General features: G+C 36.0%; 2 protein-coding genes across 2 annotated transcripts; one reads left to right on the forward strand and one right to left on the reverse strand.

Moving 5' to 3' along the window:
* Positions 1 to 7,666: 7,666 nt before the first annotated feature.
* Positions 7,667 to 10,205, forward strand: LOC113323449. The gene is made up of 4 exons (XM_026571767.1): positions 7,667 to 7,970; positions 9,341 to 9,413; positions 9,549 to 9,604; positions 9,880 to 10,205. Exons 1-4 carry the CDS (start codon positions 7,897 to 7,899, stop codon positions 9,992 to 9,994), a joined length of 318 nt encoding a protein of 105 aa, XP_026427552.1. The 5' UTR covers positions 7,667 to 7,896; the 3' UTR covers positions 9,995 to 10,205.
* A 125-nt stretch (positions 10,206 to 10,330) lies between these two features.
* LOC113323448 (protein ABIL3-like) lies at positions 10,331 to 13,968 on the reverse strand. Its single transcript, XM_026571766.1, has 10 exons — positions 13,646 to 13,968; positions 13,393 to 13,531; positions 13,183 to 13,265; positions 12,917 to 13,067; positions 11,930 to 12,029; positions 11,702 to 11,794; positions 11,527 to 11,569; positions 11,139 to 11,425; positions 10,884 to 11,050; positions 10,331 to 10,684 (listed from the first exon to the last, which is right to left on the reverse strand). Exons 2-10 carry the CDS (start codon positions 13,498 to 13,500, stop codon positions 10,514 to 10,516), a joined length of 1,203 nt encoding a protein of 400 aa, XP_026427551.1. The 5' UTR covers positions 13,501 to 13,531; positions 13,646 to 13,968; the 3' UTR covers positions 10,331 to 10,513.
* Between the last annotated feature and the right edge of the window lie 6,735 nt (positions 13,969 to 20,703).

Consider the following 20,703-nt stretch of genomic DNA (forward strand, 5'->3'; position numbering starts at 1 on the left):
AAATAAGTACAAAACTGAGTACCAACATAGAAAAAAATGAGGACAATTTAGACACAAAAATGTGTCTATCACTCAGCTTTGTTTATTATCAATGATCATAACATTAATTTTGAATACTAAAATCTTATATGCGCCGATGGGACCCAAATATACGACGTTTCCCAAGAAGTTTGGATCCGATTATTAGTAGTAGTTCGTCATACTTAACCAAATAAAATTTAAAAAGATTACTAGTAGTAGTTGTTTTGAATATCAGACATATAGCTTTAACCTAGCTTCCACTACTACTTGAGCAACTAAAGCATCAAAAAAAATATTCTTAATTTCAACACTACTAGATAAAATTTTTGTTCAATCAATTTATATATTAAAATTTTGTTTTCACGTTACTGGATTGGATCATTTATTGCAACAGGGCTATAGCCGGTAAAAAAGGTCGACGACATCAACGACATTGATTTCCGGTCCTAATATCTCCAAACCCACTTATAAACACTCTAACAGAATAATTTTTCTTTAACAAATTTTACCAATAAAATCAGTAGATAAGTTTAGGTTCTCCGGTTTTTTCGATGGCACATAATCGAAAAACCAGTAAGTAGCATCTGTGTAAGTATAACTATAAATTTTAGCGTTTACAGCCATAGTGAGTTTTTCCTCATCAACCTTCCATTCATGGAACCCTGGATTGTGCTTTCTATTCCAGCGTTGAAAGTTCCTGCCAAAAATTAGCTTGCGAAACAGTGCATTAGAATTGGTCTCCCAATTAAGTCAATTAATTGGCACTGAACCACAATTCCTCGATAGCAACTGCAATGATGGATTGTATCACCACCTTGAGATGAAGTATAACTGAAGAAACAAGAAACAAAAAATTGACATTCAAAAATCAATCAAGAAACCATTTTGTAACAACATCCCTACCGTATTTCACTGAAAACAAATTTTCACTCTTCTATCCATCTCCCTCGATTAGTTACATCCAAGACATTTACAGCGACCTCACAATCTTCACGCCATTTTGTACTATAACATCTAATCTTTGTATCAGACCAATTTAACATTGTATTGGACCCTTATGGTCTGAATTAGCTTTCTCTTCCTTCTACAAAGTTGTAGATAATTATAAAACGTTGCTAGTGGACTATGAAATCAACCTAATTGGAATAGTAAACTCTTAGTAGTGTTAAAGATAAAGAATGAGAAGGTGTAAAGTCATAAATGGGCCTAGAACCATTAGATAGAATTGTATGATTCTTGTGTGAGCCAGTTTGGCTAGTTTCTTAGACTTTTTGTGTGATTAACAGTTAGTCTCTATTAACAACGATCGATTCAAGGATGAATTAGTGGATCGTGGATCTCGATGTAGGCGAGGCTTGTCATCAAAAGAGGTGGGAATCGATAACGAACTCTCTTGTATTCATTATTGTTTTACAAATCAATCTTGGTGTGGTGAAATTCCTGCATATCCTTGAGTTCTCTATGTGGTATGAGATGTGTGCCGACACAATATCAGTATTCTATGGATAGGGCGATACACCGCAATATTACACGGCTAGGGCGATACGCCGCAATATTATTCTTCCTTTATAAACCAGTATTCTATGGCTAGGGCGATACACCGCAATATTACACGGCTAGGGCGATACACCGCAATATTATTCTTCCCTTATGGATGTCTTTGAAGAAGTTTATACTTTGTGTTTTACTGTCTTTCCGTGTATTATCAACTTTCGATAAAACCTGCATTGTTTTCGAATCATATTAATGATTACTTGAAAGCTAGTTGTTATTCCTACGGGGCACCCCTTTTAGGGATGATGTGCTCACCCATTCCCACTTTGAGTTTCAGATACAGATCAAGATGTGCATGTGACGATGAAAGCTTCGAAGAATTAGTTACTTTAATTAGTTAGCTTCCGCTATGTTATTTTGTGTTTGTATTCTATTTGTAAATCAACTCATTATTGAATATGTATCATTTGAGAGATTTTCTTGTATATATATTTCAAAGTGGGGATAGTTTTCGGGTTAAGTTTTGTAGCAGATTTCTTAATTGAATGTTTAAGTAAATGATTTAGATTCTTAGTGCCTCTTTATTTAGTTAATCTCTTAGATTAGTCAGCTGCTAGCTTTGGGGGTGCTACACAACCGAAGTAATGGGAAAACAATCTGCAGCACAACCATGCCGACACATTTACCAACCATGCCGGGAGTAACACTGTGTCGGACAGTTCTTCTGTATATATTGGTTCAAAATTGTATTGGCTCACTAGATCATCGACCATGCCGGAAGTTGCACTTTTCCAGGCAGAAATTTGGGTTTTAAGTACCTAAAGTCGGCACAGTTCAATTGACTATATATGTCGACACAAGCAAGTTTTGGGACAATATTTTGACGCGTTTCAACTTATAAATCAAGGAAACTTGGTCTCAGATGGCTTCTAATAACTACATTTTGTGGAAGCTATATAAGAAGACCCTCAAGACTCAAAGAGGATATACTTTTTACACACAGAGAAGGAGAATAAGGAGCTTGGGCTTGGAGTTGCGACCGATCATCACGATTTCTAGGGTTTGCTTTAATTGCTTTCATTTATATTTTTCATGGATTTTGAGACATCCATGATAACTAAACCTTTCTTATTGGTTAGAGATGTAGTCCTAAATATGAAGACGTGTTTATCAATCGAAGTATTCATGTTCATTCATTCATAATCTCTTAATATCGCTCAAGTTATAACTTCTATGATTAATAACATTTGTATGATTGATTGATTGATTAATTGTTTGTTTGTTCAAGTCGCGAATTAGATGAGCATGCTTTGATACCTATAACTAAACTAGGGTTTGAGATTGAAAAAGCGGGGGTCTAACAACCACGCCAAATGTTTCGATTAGCAATCTGTAATGACTAAATCCAATATACTTTTAAGAGAATCAACTAGACAATCAGACTCAATCTTAATAAAAGTATATCAAAGAGATATCTCTCTTTCTCGATTCAATACTTACTCAAGCAAATAGAAATCCGCGAGTCTAATTGAATACAAGATAAATCACTTGGACGGTACCAAAGACCAATGTTCAAGGATCAATCAATTTCAATCAACAACCAAAGGTTGGATTTACCAATTGATCGATACAACGCACAACCTGTGATATTTCAATTATATAACAAAATATAATGCGAAAAATAAATAACACAGACAATAGAAGTTTTGTTAACGAGGAAACCGCAAATGCATAAAAACTCCGGGACCTAGTCCAGATTGAAGACACATTATATTAAGCCGCTACAGACACTAGCCTACTACAAACTAACTTCGGTCTGGACTGTAGTTGAACCCCAATCAATATCACACTGATCCAAGGTACAGTTGCGATCCTTACGTCTTTGATCCCAGTAGGATACTATGCACTTGATTCCCTTAGCTGATCTCACCCACAATTAAGAGTTGCTACTACCCAAAGTCGAAGACTTTAATAAACAAATCTGTATCACACAAAAAAGTCTGCGGTAATAGATAAATTTGTCTCCCATAGAAATACCTACGATTTTTTGTTCCGTCTTTGATAAATCAAGGTGAACAGGAACCAATTGATAATCAGGACTTATATTCCCGAAGAACAACCTAATATTATCAATCACCTCACAATAAACTTAATCGACTAGCGAAACAAGTTATTGTGGAATCACAAACGTTGAGACAAATGTGTTTGTGATTACTTTTGTATCTTTCCTATCGGAGAAATCAATCTCAATCCAATCTTACGATTGTACTTAGTACGATAGAAACAACAAATCAGATCACACAACTACAAGAAAAGTAGTATCAGTCTGGCTTCACAATCCCAATGAAGTCTTCAAGTCGTTAACCTAAAGGGTATCGATAGAAATCTAAGGTTAAAGGAGAATCTACTCTAGCTAATACGACTAGTATCACACAGGAGGTGTGGGGATTAGGTTTCCCAGTTGCTAGAGTTCTCCCTTGTATAGTCTTTCAAATCAGGGTTTGCAATCAATGTTAGCTTAGTAACAAAGTATTCAATATTCACTGTTAGATGAAAACCTGATTAGATTCAAGCTAATATCTTTCAACCGTTAGATCGAAACTTAGCTTGTTACACATAAATGAAATGCACGTTTATCTAGGTTCGTGTAACCGTACCCAAACATGTACATCTAGTTGGTTCAACAGTAGTTAACCAAATGGTTAGCCATATGAGCACTTTCATATCAACCATATTCTTCTTTACCAAAACCAGTTCAAATGACTCAAATGAACTAGTTAGAGAGTTGTTCAATTGCTTATATCTTTATAATAGACACAATTGAAACAAAAACGGTTTGATTCACTCGAATCAATTCATGAACTTTATAGCCACGGTTTGCAAACTTGCATTCCTTAGTTTATATAAGTTTAAGTTCATGAATAACCGTTTTTAGAAAATAACCAACTTAAGTACGAGGACTTAAGTACCCGGAATAAGTTTGTTTTCAATTCACAAACTCCAGCAGAAATTCTTGGGATGAGAACCTCCGACAGTACGCGGACTGGGTACGGGACTCTAGTTCCGATTTTCCTGATCAACAAAGTACGCATACTTTGGTTCAAGGAACAAGGACTTATACATGTATGAGTTACCTCAAAATGTTTATATCCAACTATGGTTATATAATCTAAACTCTCATTTCAGTCATTGAAACATTCTTAGAGGACGTTATATGATTGTTATTCACAAACCATTTTTCGTCAAAGCCATTTTCAAGTGATTGAAACTTAACATGACTTTCGTCACTAGTAAAGATGAACTTGGCCAAATCGAAAGCTTACCAACACATATTTCGAGAATAGATAAGCGAGATAAACTCGGCTCGAAATAGCAAATGTGTATAATCATAGTCTATATAGCAAAACGACTTTTGTCTCAAGATAAGAGATATAGTAGATAGACTTTTGAGTGATATGTAAGTTCAAGTCTCCACATACCTTTTAGTCTATGAAGTTCCACCAGTTCCTTGAGTAGTTCTTCGTCTTGTATGATGATCGTCATGGAGTTCTTGAGCTCAACTACACTTTCTATCCTAGTCCGAGACTTAGTTATAAGTAGACTAGAAATCAAGACTTATAGTTTTGATCACTAACATTGACAAACATGCTTGAGATAGAAATGCATGCGAGTTCGACCGAGCAATGCTCTAACAGAGATCCGGAATTACCGAAATATACTGGTTACAAGTAGTATACATAATTGTTAACGACGGGATGTTGCCATACAACTATGTGTAGAAGCGTGCCTTATGTTATCCGTGTAGCTCTTGCGCCAGATTGCTTAAAATAACCTCAATCACAAAAACCATTGCTTTCATTGGGTTAAAATTGAGTGGCTCTTGTGTCAAATTATTTAGTAAAAAGGATTAAAAGAGCGGCTCTTGCGCCTTTAATGATAATAGGAGTTCTGCCAGAGTGAGCCTGCGAAAGGATGCTTTAGGGTTCATATTGAGAGAGAATGAATGTTGAGTACGATTTAGTTGATAACATGTTGGAAGATGGAAGATGAAACCTCTAACTAGTATTCTTTATCTCTGATATTCATATTATTTTATTTGATTTAGTATAATGTAGTTATAATCACAACCAAAACCCCGTTTTTTACTTAAGTAATCAAAAAAATTTGACAACTCATATCACCCTGAGGAACAAACTTGTTCTTACTATTATACTCTAATCTATATTTGTGAAGTAGAGAAATTGAAAATAGTTTTGCTTGACTGATAACCGACCATTTACCAACCTACTGAAGCTATGAAAAGATTGTCGTTTGGCTTTAGCTAAAGGATAACATATGCCCATCCTTCCTTAATGTAATTGTAATGAATGGTTCGATAGGTATTCGGTACCCCAAAGAAAACCCTTATTAATAAAAGTAACTACTATTTCGAAAAAAAAAAAAAAAAAATCTATCAAAAAGTTAAAAAGTCAAAATCTAAATTTTAAAAGTGAAAAAGATGCTTCAGAATAATAACAAGAGGCCACTTTCCAAATTCCTTTTCTTTATAACAGTGAAAAGTCCTGAAACATAGAAGGATCTTCGATACTCGTGAGTCGTAAAGACATAAGCAACACTAAGTTATATTTATGTGGTACTGGCAGTTGTTGCGAAACTTTTCATTTTCTTTCATTTAGATATCCCACATTCACAGAGAGGGGTTATGTTTCTTGGTTCCGAAACCAGGAAATTCTTTGATGTAAACGATTTTTTAACATGAATATAAAGTCTTATTCGATCCATTAATAAAAAAAATGGAGTTATAGATTAGATGATATAAGTGAACTTTCAGGTAAAAAATAAAATAAAAAAATATTATAAATAATTCAATCGGGCAATCCAAAGGTCAAAAATCTCTACATGTGTTTCAACACACTCTCAAAAGAGAGGATTTTTTTTTTTATGAGAAGTTAGGTTAGCAACGAAATCAGTTTTTTGAGAAGTTAGGTTAGCAACGAAATCAGAGATTGGTATCTAGAAGCAAAAAAGTTCACTTTTTGGGAAGCAAACCTTTTTCTTTGCTTCTGACTTTTATGATTGATTTCTTCTTTCTGCTTCTAGTATCCAAACACCCTGAAAAAGTTAAAAAGTCAAAATCCTTCGAACTTTACTTGGTTGTTTGGATACACAAATAAAAGTTGTTTTTTTTTTACTTCTGTAAACAAAAAAAACCAGAAGTTAGTTTAGGTAAACAATTATTGAATGACTTCAATTAGGGTTGCACAAAACCGACTCAACCCACCAATCCAACCCACATCCGTCTGAAATTACCCGTATCCGACCCAACCCATCTAGGAGCGGGTCGATTATGGGTCACAGCATCAAAACCCATCGTATGGTGGGTCGAATGTGGGTGACAGCTTCCCTCACCCGACCCAGCCCACCCACCCTCCTAAATATGTCTAAATTAATTCTAAAACCCTTAGATTACCTATCCTAGATGAACCATAACCGCTGAAGTAATGATATATAATGCCCTAACCCTAATCATCACTAACTTCTCTTCAGTTCCCTTCACCGGCAGCCTCTTCTCTCCCTCTCAGACTCAGTTTCTTTTTTTTTTTCACTTTCTCTTCGCTTTGTAAATCAAATCACAACATCACCAGCAGCCATCAATCAACATCGTCACAAGTATAGTAGCAAACCAACAACCGAAGGTGAGACTAGGAATCATTGTAATTACTAATTAGGGTTTTGTTTCCTAAGATTGATTTTGGGTTGGATTATTTCGACTGGGTTCTTAATTCTTATTTCAATTTTGTTTCTTCCTCGCAGCAAGCTGTAACACTATATTACCATCAACTGAAGCCGTAGTATATGAAGTAGAAACTGCAAAGAGAATAAGTCTGTAACTGTAATGTAATGTTCATTGTATTTTATGGCGGGTAATCCACCACCCACCCGATCCAATCCACTGTAATGTGGGTCGGGTGAAAACCGACCCATTGTAATGTTGGGTTGGTTGCGGGTGACAATTTTTGTTACCCACCATCAGTGGGTTGGGTGATGGGCGAGGCCAAACCCGATCCAATTCAACCCATGTGCAATCCTAACTTCAATAGGCCAAAAGATTAACTTTTTGTGAAGCAGAATGTTTCTGCTTCTGCTCTTGGTATCCAAACGCTCTATACAAATCCATGGACCAAAGGTGAAGAAAGTCGTTCCGAAAAAAGAAGCCACTCTCCGAAACCTCCTTCTCCAAAATTTCTTCTTTAACAGTGAAAAGTTCTTCCCCTGTATACCAAATCCCTAAAACCCTAGTAAACCCCCTGACAATCTCTGCCAGTTATCCTCACGGTCTCACTCTTCTTCTCCTTCTTCTTTCTGGTTTTGTTTTGAGAGATGTCTGCATCTATCTATGCTGTTGCGGCTACAGCCGATGAACAAACTCTTCCTTCTCCATGGCAGTTCAGCTGGTCAGTCTCTAACTCTCTTCTACTGATTTTGAATGATGGGTTCTTAATTGATTTTGATTTCCATCAAATTTGAGCTTGATTATTATCAATTCGTGATGGGTTTTACCTAATTTAGTAAATTGATTTGAGAAGGTTACTGCTTCATATTCTTTTACAATTGTTGTTGAGTTTAGCTCTGGGGGTTATTGATTTTGAAACCCTTAACAATTCAGTGAATCGGAAAATCTTCCGATTCTCATATTACATGAAAACTAAGCTGAGCTTAATGCAATGGTAACGGCTTCAACCTAAATCTGTTCTTAAGTCGCAATCATTATGTTGTTGATGTTAAGTGCCCGCCAATAATTACTTTGATGCATATGGTTCTGCAAATTCTAGGTTTCTTTAGTGTATTGGCCAACTAACATCAGTAGAACTCCATGTAGATAATGGTGGTAAAATCGATGACCAGTTATCCTATATCCGCTCTTGAAAACACAGCCCAACGATCTGGTTAGTGTTCTTTGCATATGAGCCTTGTGTCCTGTGTCCAAATTGCTTTTAATGTTCAAGGCAATGAGGATCTCTTCTCGAGTCTTGCTTTCAACCAACTTGCAGGCACATCAACTCTCCTGAGATTTAGATAATTTGCTGGGAATAGAATATCTAAGAGTAATGGTTCATTGCCCTTGGCATATTACGCAGGCCGATTTTGTTGTTCATAATACTTTTCACATTATTGAATGACCTTTTTGAAAACCACCCGGCGGACATTTGGCAACGGAATGCCATCTTCTATGCAGGTGTCTTCTATGACATTCCTTATGGTATCGGCAACAGCAATTGTAACTCCATTGGCTGCCTTGCTCTAAGTCAAATAAAGATTACAAACTGATGTGAAGAAACTAGCTAACCTAACATCCTTAAGATCTCCACTTCTCCTAGCTGACTCACCAGAAGGACCTGATGCCTCTGATTCACCAAACCTTAAACCGAATTCTGCTTGGAAGCTCTTTTCTTCTGAACATTTCAATAATACCACCATTTTTTCATTGGATGATGACATTGTGTTGATGAAGATACATGCATAGGTGGTAATTTACATTTATGAAGTGATCTTGATATTTCACCACCCTTCTTTCCCAATATTCTTGCTAATAAATACCTATTTTTTGGTTTATGCAAGAAGATTTGAATTCTTGCTAATAAATAGGTAATTTACAAGAGTTTTCAGGCTTTCAATCCCGTGTTATGTCATCGAGAGATTCGGGAAATTATTGTCATAATACTCAGTGTGTTTGGGCTGTTTCTTATCACTGCTTCTATGCTGAACTGCAATCTCTAGCTTAGGTTAATGCCATCTTATCGTATCCTTTTTATATTGTCTGCAGTGATTTGGAAGTGAATTATGGGTCTGATGAGAATGCTTCCATAGTATGTGCAGCAATAGCTGTTGATGCCGAGGTAATGCTTCACTATACTTGTAATTCCCCAGTTTTTATTACTTATTGAATTGAATATGCTCAACCTGTCTGATCCTTATTATCTCGATTAACAATTTTATACATCAAACTGAATCCCTTGTATGTGATGTCACAGTTGCAACCTGACAAAGTGAGAAGGTTGATGACTGTGAATGATGGAAAACTTTCAGTGTGAGTATTATCTTCTGCATCACATCCATGTCATGCTTTCAGCTGTTAAATTAGACTTGACATTGTTATTGCTATGTTTTTAATGTTATCACCTGGTTTTCATTGTAAGCTGTACTTGGAGTGTAAAATTATGTGGACACATTTCTAACATGCTGAGAACATAGAGAAGATTCGAGAAACTGATTTTGTAGCCTATCTGAAATTATTTACCAACATCGTGGGTGATCTGCTTAGTCTTGTATCTCATTAAGATAAATCCTCTTTCTTTTTTTCAGACATTTTGAGGCAGTCGAAGCAAGGTTTCTGCGAGCATCATACAGTTCATTTGTTGACGTTCTTACACTTGCAACAAAAACTATCGAAGAATTTGGGCCAGGAATGCAGTTGTGATAATAGTGATGTAAAACTGTCGATTTTTCCCTTCAAAGCTGCAAAGCTGATTTTTCAGGACTCATGTTTGTGAACTACGTAATTTTCTAGCAGTAACTTTCTCATATTTGTGCCAGTTAAGAAATTTGTATAAGATTTGCTCAAATTGCTTAACATCATTAGTGCTTCTTGAGTTTCTCAATTGTATTGCATCAGTTTCTCTAGTATGTCAGAACAGTTTTGTCGAGAGTTTCTCCAGAAACTCATCTCTGGAGCATTTTGTGAAACCAATATAAACAATCTTTCCAGAAAACACCAGAGGAGACAATTACATAATCAGGTGTAGAAAAGTAGGGATTAAAGAGAACCACTGCTTCATTGATACTCAACTATAGTCATTTACAGACTTCGATGATATGAACTTCAACAGAAGTATAAACTATAAAGTTATAAACAAACTAAGAAGGAAATCAGGAGATCTAATCATTTCAGAAGGCAAACTGGTTCTGGCAGGCTCGAAGTATTTCATCATTGTTTCTTTTAGTATTCATCTAAGAAAGTATAAAGTGCTTCGTCTTTTGCTGACTTACGTCTGCTAAGCAATGCTTTGAGGAGGCGTTTACTTCTGCTAGGGGCTCGCTCTACCTCTTTTGGAATGTTCCTTTCAGAACTGACACGCATAGAAGCTGATTTCCAAGAATCGAAAGAGCTCTGCAGGAACCAAGAATGGAAGGGTAAGAAATCTGATGGTGAACTTTCACAGTAATTTGTAGCACATATTACAGTAAATCTTTTGCATCAAGTTTAGGACCACAACTAGCGTAATTTGATCCTTACCCAGAATGCAATTACTACTTACTTGCACTAGCAAAATGTATGAACTTTAAAGAATTTCAATTTCTGTACTTACCCGATGTTTTGTAATTGGATCGCTTGGAGTGGTTGGTCTATTAGGGACTGGAGTTGTCGATCTACTTGAGATAGGAGTTGTTGTCCTACTTTGAAGAGATCCAGATCGTGCAAGTGGATACCTTGGACGGCCTGGTGATATGGTTCTTTTCTCTGAGATGGATTGTTCTGTATATAAAATAAGCATCATCAGTACACAATTATGATACCTCTGGAACCAAGAAATGACAACGATTGAAAACAACAAAATTAGCACCTGTGAAGCAAAAGACTCCGATTCCAGGCCGGGCTGAACGTTGAGGAGTACTAGATCGGCTGGAACGCTGTGGAGTCCCTGATCGGCTGGAGCTCTGTTGAGTCCCTGACCGGCTAGAACGCTGTGGAGTCCCTGATCGGCTGGAACGCTGTGGAGTTACGGACCGGCTGGGACGGTGTGGGGATTCAGGTCGACTGGGACGGTGTGGGGATTCATGTCGACTGGGACGCTGTGGGGATTCATGTTGACTGGGACGCTGTGGAGAAGCTGAACGAGAACGCTCTTTTCTGTATATGAGATCAAATTGAGAATATTAAGACTCCCTACAATCATGACCAACAATGATATTTTAATTTTTTAGCAATGACAAGAGAAAATTGATAATTACCTTACTGAAGGTGTTGAGGTGTCAATTATGGTTGACCGAACAGCTTTAAGAGAAAAATCAATTTTATCAAATGATCAGATGAGACTGATATAGTGAACTGACCAATATGTCACATATTAAGAAATGCTACGAAATAGATCAATAAAAAGAGGAAACAAGTAAAAATATTAAGTACCATTCTTGAATTGATGCCATTGGTCTTCATCATCTAGGCTGCACCATTGGTGTGCAGATATAGTAGGGCCACAAGCACGCATTGTCTCCCCAACTGCATAACAGATTCGAAAGCTTTAGGTACACGCCTCAAAAACAGAGTAGAAGTATAAAAGACGTAAAGGTTACAAAGTAGTAATAAAATGGTTCGGGAGAAGGTTAAAAGCAGAACAGGGATAAATATACTTGCCAGGCAAGATGTACCGCTTGTGGTGCTTTGGAGTAGCTATTGACAGAGATTGTTGTGAAAGGCCCTCATGGTCAATATAGCTTTGGCATGTCTTTAATCTCTGAAAACAACCGCCCAAGAACAAAGAAAAGATAAGTCAAGTGACTTGAAATGTTCAACAACTTATCTTAGGGTTAATAACCTTAAACAAGTGCACAAGATTGACAAAAGGAGACTAGCTTCTTCATGTAAAAGGATAAAAGTTTAGCACAGAGCATTTCTCAAGTATGCCAGACTCCAAAACCATAGTTTCCCTCAAAATACCTAGGACCACGGCTTAACATGGAACAAACAACTTAACGCTTCTGTATTTCTAGTTTTATTTTCCATGAGATACCTCTCACTCCATTAATACATCATTGCTTCTTCTAGCTAGGCTGGACAAACGTTATCACACAAGCTTTTCTTAGTTTCAACATCAGCTTATATTGACACAGGACATTTCTCAGGTATGCCAGATTCCAAGATGCCGGTTTCCCTCAATTACCTAGATTACATATTCTATTTCTAGTTTTAGTTTTCAGTTTCCACAAGATACCAGTTACTCCTTTCGTTTTGGGCGCTGAGATACCAGTTACTCCTTTTTTTTGATACTGAGATACCAGTTACTCCATGAACGCATTATGCTTCTTCTAACTAGGCTGGACTAAAGTTGTGTCACAAGCTTTGCTTAATTTTGATATTTGCTTCAATAATTAACATTAGTCACACTTATGGATCAGAACATTGCCAGGTTTTGGTTTTCTACATGTTGAGATTTTAACATATACCTTTGTTCAATAGAAAGCAAGCATATAGACCACACTTGCAAGACCGACATTACCTAGTGCTTCCTATTGTCAATCAATTGCTTGTAAGGGGAATCTCTGTTTTAAATCTATGTTCGATAAACCATAAGCAGGAAGTAAATCCAAAGCTTCTAAAAAGTAAGAGCAACCCAGAAATTACCTGTTCGATGCAAGTGACCCTAAGCTCTGCTCCTGAGACAACATTTACCCTTTCATCCATCATATCAGTAACCTTACAAGTCACAGAACCCAAATGATCCACCGTATTCACCAACGCTCTAACCGCATAATCTCTCAAAGTATCCACCACTCTAAACCAAATCAAAAGGAGAAAACAAAAGAGAAATCATCAGAAAAGAATCTCCATTAAACCCTAGAAACCCCAATTGAAATTGAAAAAGAAGCATAGAAATTAGTGGCACCTACATTTCTTTCTGGTCATCATTGTTATAAGACAACTCAAAATACTCCGCAGCTGAATACAACTGTGATCTCAAATTCTTCAGTTCCTACAAAACCCCAAAATCACACAAACTAATAAAAAAAAAAAAAACAATCCCTAAAAGGCTAAAACCCCATTGAGACAATTCAACAAACACCTCTAGCACTTCAATTTAAAAAAAAAATTCCTCTTACCTTGAGACTATCAGAGAAGATTAAAGACTGTTGCATACAAATCTCATCATAATGAGATGATTTAGGTGGTCCATTTAGACCATAAGATGAGGCAGACATAGTCTCCATGACTGTGAAACCAAAAAAAAAAAAACTCAACCTGGGTTTCAAAAAAAAGAAAAGAAACAAGTTAGATTAAACCCAAAGAAAGATTCAAGGAATATTCCAAATGAAAAGAAAAAAATGATCTAAGAAATGGGTTTGTTTCACTCACCTGGTTCTGCTTCTGCAAGAAAAACAGAAACCCCCATTCAAGATTTAGACCTCCTCTTCTTCAGAAGGAGGAGTAGAAGAGGCCCCAAAAGGAGTGGGAAAGGGATAGTAATGTGAATGGAGTTGATAGGGAGGGAGGGATTTATGTGAAGTGGGAAAGGAAAAGACTAAAAAGAGACAAATTGAAAAGAGGTGGGGAATGGATGGAGGTAGTAGATGAAGAAGAAGACTAGTTTGGTTCAAGTAGAAGGAACTACTGTTACAAAATACAAGAGACCGGACCGGACCGGACCGGACCAGACCAGTGGGGTTCTTTAGTTTTTGTTTACTCAGGAAAGATAACAGAGGGAGAGAGATGAAAGAAGAAACAAAATAATAATGGAAAATATTCAGAAGAACGAACCCCATCTTCATCATCATTGATTGGGTCCCACCACCCCCTTCTGACTCAGCTTTCATTTCCACCCAACGCAATAAACACTTATTTTGTTTTTCGTGGCACGCCTATTCTGTGGATGGTAGGGTGCACAATCAATGTGTGTCTCTGCGTTAAGTTACCGCCCGTGCAAATCCAAATCCAAAACCTTTTCCAGTAGTAAATACCGGGTCGGCTAGAGAATATCTCCTAAAAGTCAAACATTGGATTTACGCCGGCCTGTCCAAATCTTGCATGACTTACACTATGGCAAGCAAACCAGTGTTCTTATATTAAGGTGATAAAATTATAGTGTGATGATATAAGTGATTTGAATTTGAAACTCGTCAACACCGAATTCTTTGTTGATCGGATAATGAAAATTGAATTTCCGAATAGATCGTACGGTACATCTTTTCTCGTTTTGAAATATGTTAGGCAGTAGGTATACCCTTTCACTCAGAATCTCGAGGGGGAAGGATGGAAATTGGATTGAGATTTTTTTACTAATCCACTTTATAACTATATCTACCTTTTCATTTGCAGAATTTTATTTTGATTGGTGAGGTATATCTTGGTTCTTGAACCTCATAGAAACAAGAATAACAAATAATAAATAGTTTGAAATTTGCCTGCACCAACAGAATGTTTAATGTTATTGTTTCTAAGGTCCAGGATTCTCCTGCTCCACCGAGATTCTCTCCGCATTTCGAATACATTATAACTTACACAAAATTGGTCAATTAACCCAATAATGATAATTTTTGGGTGAAAAATACATGTAAAATTTGATACTGTTCAAATGGATGAGAATGTAAAAATAGTCAGGATGTAAACAGTTGCATCCTACCCATTTTCAAATACTTTTTCTTATTTTTAATTTACATGAGGATGCATCCAGTTTCGTCCTCGCTATTTTGTTAAGTTTAAGCCAGGATGAATCTAGATTCATTCTTGCTAATTTTTTGGTGTTTATTTCACCCATACTAATTTTTACTCGTCTATCAGAGCCATGTTTAAAAATATTTGGACAATTGACCAAATTTCCCTATAACTTACTACTATAAGACCAACCACTATGGGAGAGGGCATCGCTTTCCTATCCCTCAAATAAAGGAAAGGGTTAGCACAAGGAAGGCAACCTCACTATGGTGTCCTTTCTTCCCTTCCCTACACGATACGGAAACTCAGTAGCCGTATGAATAGCGATGTACGGCTATTCAGTTGCCGTATATTTTTTTCCCATTTTTTTCTTTCTAAAAGGAAATATTTGTCTAGGTAAAAGAAGATATTTTAGAGTAAAAAACGATATATAATAGGTAAAAAGGAGATATAATAGAAGAATTTTAGTAAAAAAAAAGTAAAAAAAAGAAAGTTTTAAGATAAAACTTTAAAAACCAGATACGGAAACTCAGTAGCCGTATAAAATGCTACAGCTACTGAGTAACTCTAAAATGTAAATTCATACGGCAACAGAGTAGCCGTGTGATTTCACTTCCGTACAAGGCATTTCAGATGTGATCCTCCTTATAGAGAAAAAGAGAAATATTCCTACACACGTAGGGATATGAAAGACCATAATAATTACGTTTTTGGATTTTTCCCAACATAGTGCTTGGCGTAATGAATGATCCATAGAAGAACAAAATTTGTTTTGAAAGCCATCTACATCTGTTTGTGACAAGTATACTATTGTTCAAGCTGAGAACAACATTGGTCCCAATCCACCGTCAAATAATGAATGAAGGGTAAATGTATGTTTTAGAGATGTGGATGAGACTTGGCTTTGGATGCCACAGATAGGTAAGAGCATCCACAGTGGGCGATCAAACCCATTTATTTGGTCGAGGAACGAGACACAGTGGTACGGACTAAAGACTAAAATCTGGACCAAAACCCAAATTTCAGACTATATTTGGTCTGGGACCAAGACCAAAACCAAATTTGGTCGAGCGGAGATTAAAAGTTCATCCGGAGTGGGGCGTAAGTATAAAATGCGCCTGACGAAAGTTTTTGAATTAAAAAAAGAAAAAAAAAATGAGGCGGACATTATATGTCCGCTCTTTGAATTTTTTTTTTTTTATTAAAATAGAGAAAATGGGGCGGACATACTGGAGTCCGCCCCTTGAAAAGTTGTTTTCAAATTTTTTTTGAAAAGAATTGGGCGGACATACTTAGTTCGTCCCATGAAAAAAAATTTTATAAAAAAAAGAGGGACGAACATATAGTGTTCGCCTGATGAAAGTTATGTGGGACGGATATTTGAGTTACGCTCGATCAAATTTTAGTCGGGTACCGTTGCTTGTTGCCACGGACTAAACCTAAAATTTGATCTTTTTTTTGGTATTTGGTCTTTGGTTTTGATCGCACCATTGCAGTTGCCCTAAGGGTCCACCACCACCACTACACAATCTAGTACAAATTGGCATCATATTACCAAACAAATTATTAACAGTCTACGCAAATTCTTCTCATCATCTAATTCAAATTTGTTTGTTGTTTCCTTTTATTAAAAGCAGTTTCATGGATTGATTACCGACAAATTTTCAATGTAGGGTTCCTTTTTAAACTCTCTTCTATCTATTTATTTATTTATTTATTTTTGATAATATAAACAAATTTATTATTAAAAAAAACGGCTTACAAAGTGGTGTCGATATGTAGAATAGAGAGGATACATCTACGTGGAACTTCAAATCACACCACACTTGATTACAGGCATATATTTTTGATTTTTCTTTTTTGACATATTTGGCTTTATCCATCGGCTGTTTCACTACCAGACCTGGGAAAAAAAAACATACTTGATACTACTCTGTAATCCTACTTAATTATATCTGAAAGAAGATTATGATCTTGCCAGAACGAGTTAGCAAAATTTGAGGTCACGGCTCCCTAGTAAGGACAAGGCAAATGCAGGCACTCCTTGTTCATTTATTTTTCTTGTTTTCCTCTTTTGAAAAAAAAAATGATTAAAGAGTTGGATTACCGTGAGTAATCAACGGCGTGACGGGTGGTTGTTTGTTAGGTAGTAAGGTGGACTCTGACTCTTTGAGTCTCTTCTAACTATTAGCAGAAAAGGCAAGTCAAACTTACTTTTTATTTTTAATTCTAATTCTAGTTTTCTATCTCATCAGGTGAACAGTGTAATAAGGCTTCATGCATGAAATAATTTCCACTTCCAATTCTTTTCGTAAAAAAAATAAAAAATAAAAATATACTGCCACTCTATCCGCAAGTACACTGGTACAGCCGCTGCAACCGTGAAAAGGCCGACCGAAGAAGAATTTAAAGATGGTATATTTTGCAATTACTTTCGTCTCATTAAAAAAAAAAAATGATTTTCGCCTTGTTTCAGAAAAAATGATGTTTTCTTCCGTTTAAGAAAAAGTGATACTTTCGAACGTATCACTTTTGCTTAAACGGAAAATTAACGATCCATAAACCAAAATTTGGTTGCATGATGTGTTTTGCATTCTTTGTGGTGGTTTGTATAATGACTATGTATTCAATTTTCGAAAATTGCCTCTAAAGTTAGAGTATCATTTTTCTTGAAACGGAGGGAGCACATAATATTTTTTATAAAGCATATACATACATTTTATTAGTTGCAACGGAAGATTAGTTGATGTATAAACCAAAATATGGCTACATAAAGTATTATGTATCATTTGTGGTGGTTTGCATGATGGATATACATTTAATTTTCTAAAATTGTGCCTAAAATGATAAACACTTCCGAATTTTTCGTAAAAACTCTAAATTTGATATTGTTGTTTGTGCTCATTACGTAGATTTTTTTATAACCTTTCCAACGAGATAAAAGTTGTAAAACTCCAAAGCACGGATTTTTAGATATGTTATATTAAAGTTTGTTTTCCAATTATCCCCTTAAAAGAATAGGATACATAAGGAAAACTAGGATACACGAGGAATTATGTAAAAAAGCTTCACCAAAAAAAGCCTCACCAAATTCAATCTTTTTATCAAATTGAATATTTTCGTTAGGTTTCAATTTACAAAAAATGTGGCATAAAAATAACCAAGAATATATTTAACCTTTTACTAACTTTACTCTCAATTAGTCTTGATCAGAGAATGACTAAGGCTATATTTAAATCAATTACCGAGTACCGACTGCTAAGAGCAACCACAGTGGACGAGTAAAACCATAAATCTGGTCCATAAAGCAGACACAGTGGGACGGAGTAAAACTAAAGTATAACCAAATATCAGATTATATTTGGTCTGAAACCCAGACCAAAACTATATTTGACCGAGCGGAGACTAAAAGTTCGTCTGGAGCAGGGCGTTGGTATAATAACCGTTTGGAGTGGGATGGAGATTAAATGTGCGTGCGATGGTGGAGCGAACATATAAAGTCCGCATATTTAATATAACCCAATATATTAAATCACACACACTTGTGGCACATGTGGTGAATCATCACCAGGCCAACATACAAAGTCCGCCTCACTTGGGTGGACATATAACCTACGTTTGACAAAATTTTTTTGGTCGTTTCCCATTATTCTCCACCACAGGCCAAACCCAAAATTTTTAGTATTTTTTTATTTTTGATTTTTAGTTTTGGTCGCACCATTGCAGTTGCTCTGGCCTTTTAGGTTTTAATAAAATTCATGCTAAAAAAAAATCACCAGATATTTGTTTAGGTTTTCCCTATTTCCTATCCCTGTTTTCCCTACTTCTCTATTATTTAATTGTAATAGGAAAGAAAAGAAAAAAAATAAACAAACACGTGGTCTATCTAAATGACAGAGAGTCGAAATGCAAGAGGGCAGAGTCGGGCCTGAGGGTGTGCAGGAGGTGCGACGCACATGGCCCATCTCAGATCAAGGCCTTTTTTCAAGCACGGAAAATATGCCCAGTCGTGACATATTTATGATTTATCTTTCACCTACGTGTTCACTTAGGTCTTCTTTCTATTCTCATGTCTTCCTTTCGATCTAAAGGGAAAATTTCTTTAAAAATTCCCAAACTTTCTCAAACAAAACTTTTGTTCGATAGCAAATCGACTGATAAGACTAATCAATCACTCTAATTTAGTGATGTATGCTAACAATCAACACCCTCCTCCCTCCTCTTTCAAGGATTTTGGTTAACTAACTCACGGATGGGAGAACTTGAAGTCATTTACAAAGATACGAACAATAAATACTAGAAAAACTAGTCTACAATCTTTCTTTAGACCCTTTTTTTTGTGTTAAACTAGACAATATGTATAAAATCAATGCTTATAATTGTAAAGAATTTATATATATATACGTGTGTGTATATATATATATATATATATATAATAATAATCGTCTTAGTTTCATTTTCTCATTGCTATTCGAAATTGTCGGGAAAAAAAAATTGAACGTAAAAAGGCCCTGCGATTAAGTTCGCACAGGGCCCTAATATGCACAGGTTCGGCTCTGCAAGAGGGGGAAGATATCCACACAATTAGCAAGTTTGGTGACATAAGAGTAGTCGACTTGGTGCGACTCTTCTCCATTTTTCTGATATGCGACACCATATTTTTGAGCCTCCAACAGATTTTTGGGGACTCCTTGCTGAGTGAGATTCTACCGAGAGTTTGGGAATCTATACAATACATTCCGGGGAAATTTAAGCTTTTAAAGACAAAAATGAAAGCAAATAGTGAGATATATTTATAGCATGACAGTATGATTTACATACAATATAATTCATGAATATCGATTAGTAATAACATCGATCACGGAATGATGCAGTTTGTTACCGTTTTTCTTAGTCTCGCAGCGCCGGCACATAACCCATACCAGCAATTCCTCGGGCTATGGATTTTTGATAAAACTCGAAACCCATCTTCTTCATCATTCTTGGATCACCTATTTCACAGTGATTATTCATTGGCTATGTTTACATAAAAGACAAAGTATTAATGAGATACTGAGTATCAAAATCTATATAAGATAATTATAAAATATTTACAGTATATATTAGATAATTGTAAAATATTTACAGTTACGCGAAATTTGACACCTCCCCAGTATACCCTACTCTTATTAGGGGCAATTGGAGTGTAATTGAGAATTTGGATGAATGCAGAATGGTTTTTTAATAATCCACTTCTACCATTTCAACTTCTAAAATTTAATTTTGAATGGCGAGGTATATCTCGGTCCTTCAACCTTTGTGTAGAAAAATGAATCAATATTCCCAATCAATATTCCCTCCGTTTTTCCAGAACAGATACTTCCATATTTGGATATAATAAATTTATTCTAAATAGTTAAACTTTATACAACAGGCAAGCGAGCACTTTTTGAATTGCAAAAAGCTATCCTCTTAAAAACAAATTTTCTCGAATCAGGAGTCCTGACATTACTGTGCATGACTTTCTGGACTTTCTTGAGAAGTCCAACCGCCTCTGGAACCAAAAAAACCGAAAGTATCAAAAGCAAAGGAAATAAAAGCATGTTCATTATCAATACACGCTTTCTCATGCTTTGCTATCTTACCCGAGGCATCTCTAAATGATGCTTGGCCCACAGTAAATGTGCCATGTCGAATGCCTACTAACGGAGAAACACCAGTGAGGTCCATACATGCATGTTTTCCATTAGCCCATCCAAAAATAAGAACGTCTGCTGGCCTAA

Source organism: Papaver somniferum, chromosome 11 (assembly GCF_003573695.1).
Source record: "Papaver somniferum cultivar HN1 chromosome 11, ASM357369v1, whole genome shotgun sequence".
Classification (NCBI taxonomy): domain Eukaryota; kingdom Viridiplantae; phylum Streptophyta; class Magnoliopsida; order Ranunculales; family Papaveraceae; genus Papaver; species Papaver somniferum.

What these genes read in the sequence shown, in the direction of transcription:
- LOC113323448 (XM_026571766.1), bottom strand. Translation starts at nt 13,500, where the DNA reads ATGGAGACTATGTCTGCCTCATCTTATGGTCTAAATGGACCACCTAAA. An exon ending in ACCTCAACACCTTCAGTAAG is followed by an intron (nt 11,426 to 11,526) that starts GTAATTATCAAT and finishes TCTCATATACAG; the next exon opens with AAAAGAGCGTTCTCGTTCAG. An exon ending in CGGAGTCTTTTGCTTCACAG is followed by an intron (nt 11,051 to 11,138) that starts GTGCTAATTTTG and finishes TTTTATATACAG; the next exon opens with AACAATCCATCTCAGAGAAA.
- LOC113323449 (XM_026571767.1), top strand. Translation starts at nt 7,897, where the DNA reads ATGTCTGCATCTATCTATGCTGTTGCGGCTACAGCCGATGAACAAACT. An exon ending in TCTCCATGGCAGTTCAGCTG is followed by an intron (nt 7,971 to 9,340) that starts GTCAGTCTCTAA and finishes TATTGTCTGCAG; the next exon opens with TGATTTGGAAGTGAATTATG. An exon ending in AATGATGGAAAACTTTCAGT is followed by an intron (nt 9,605 to 9,879) that starts GTGAGTATTATC and finishes TCTTTTTTTCAG; the next exon opens with ACATTTTGAGGCAGTCGAAG.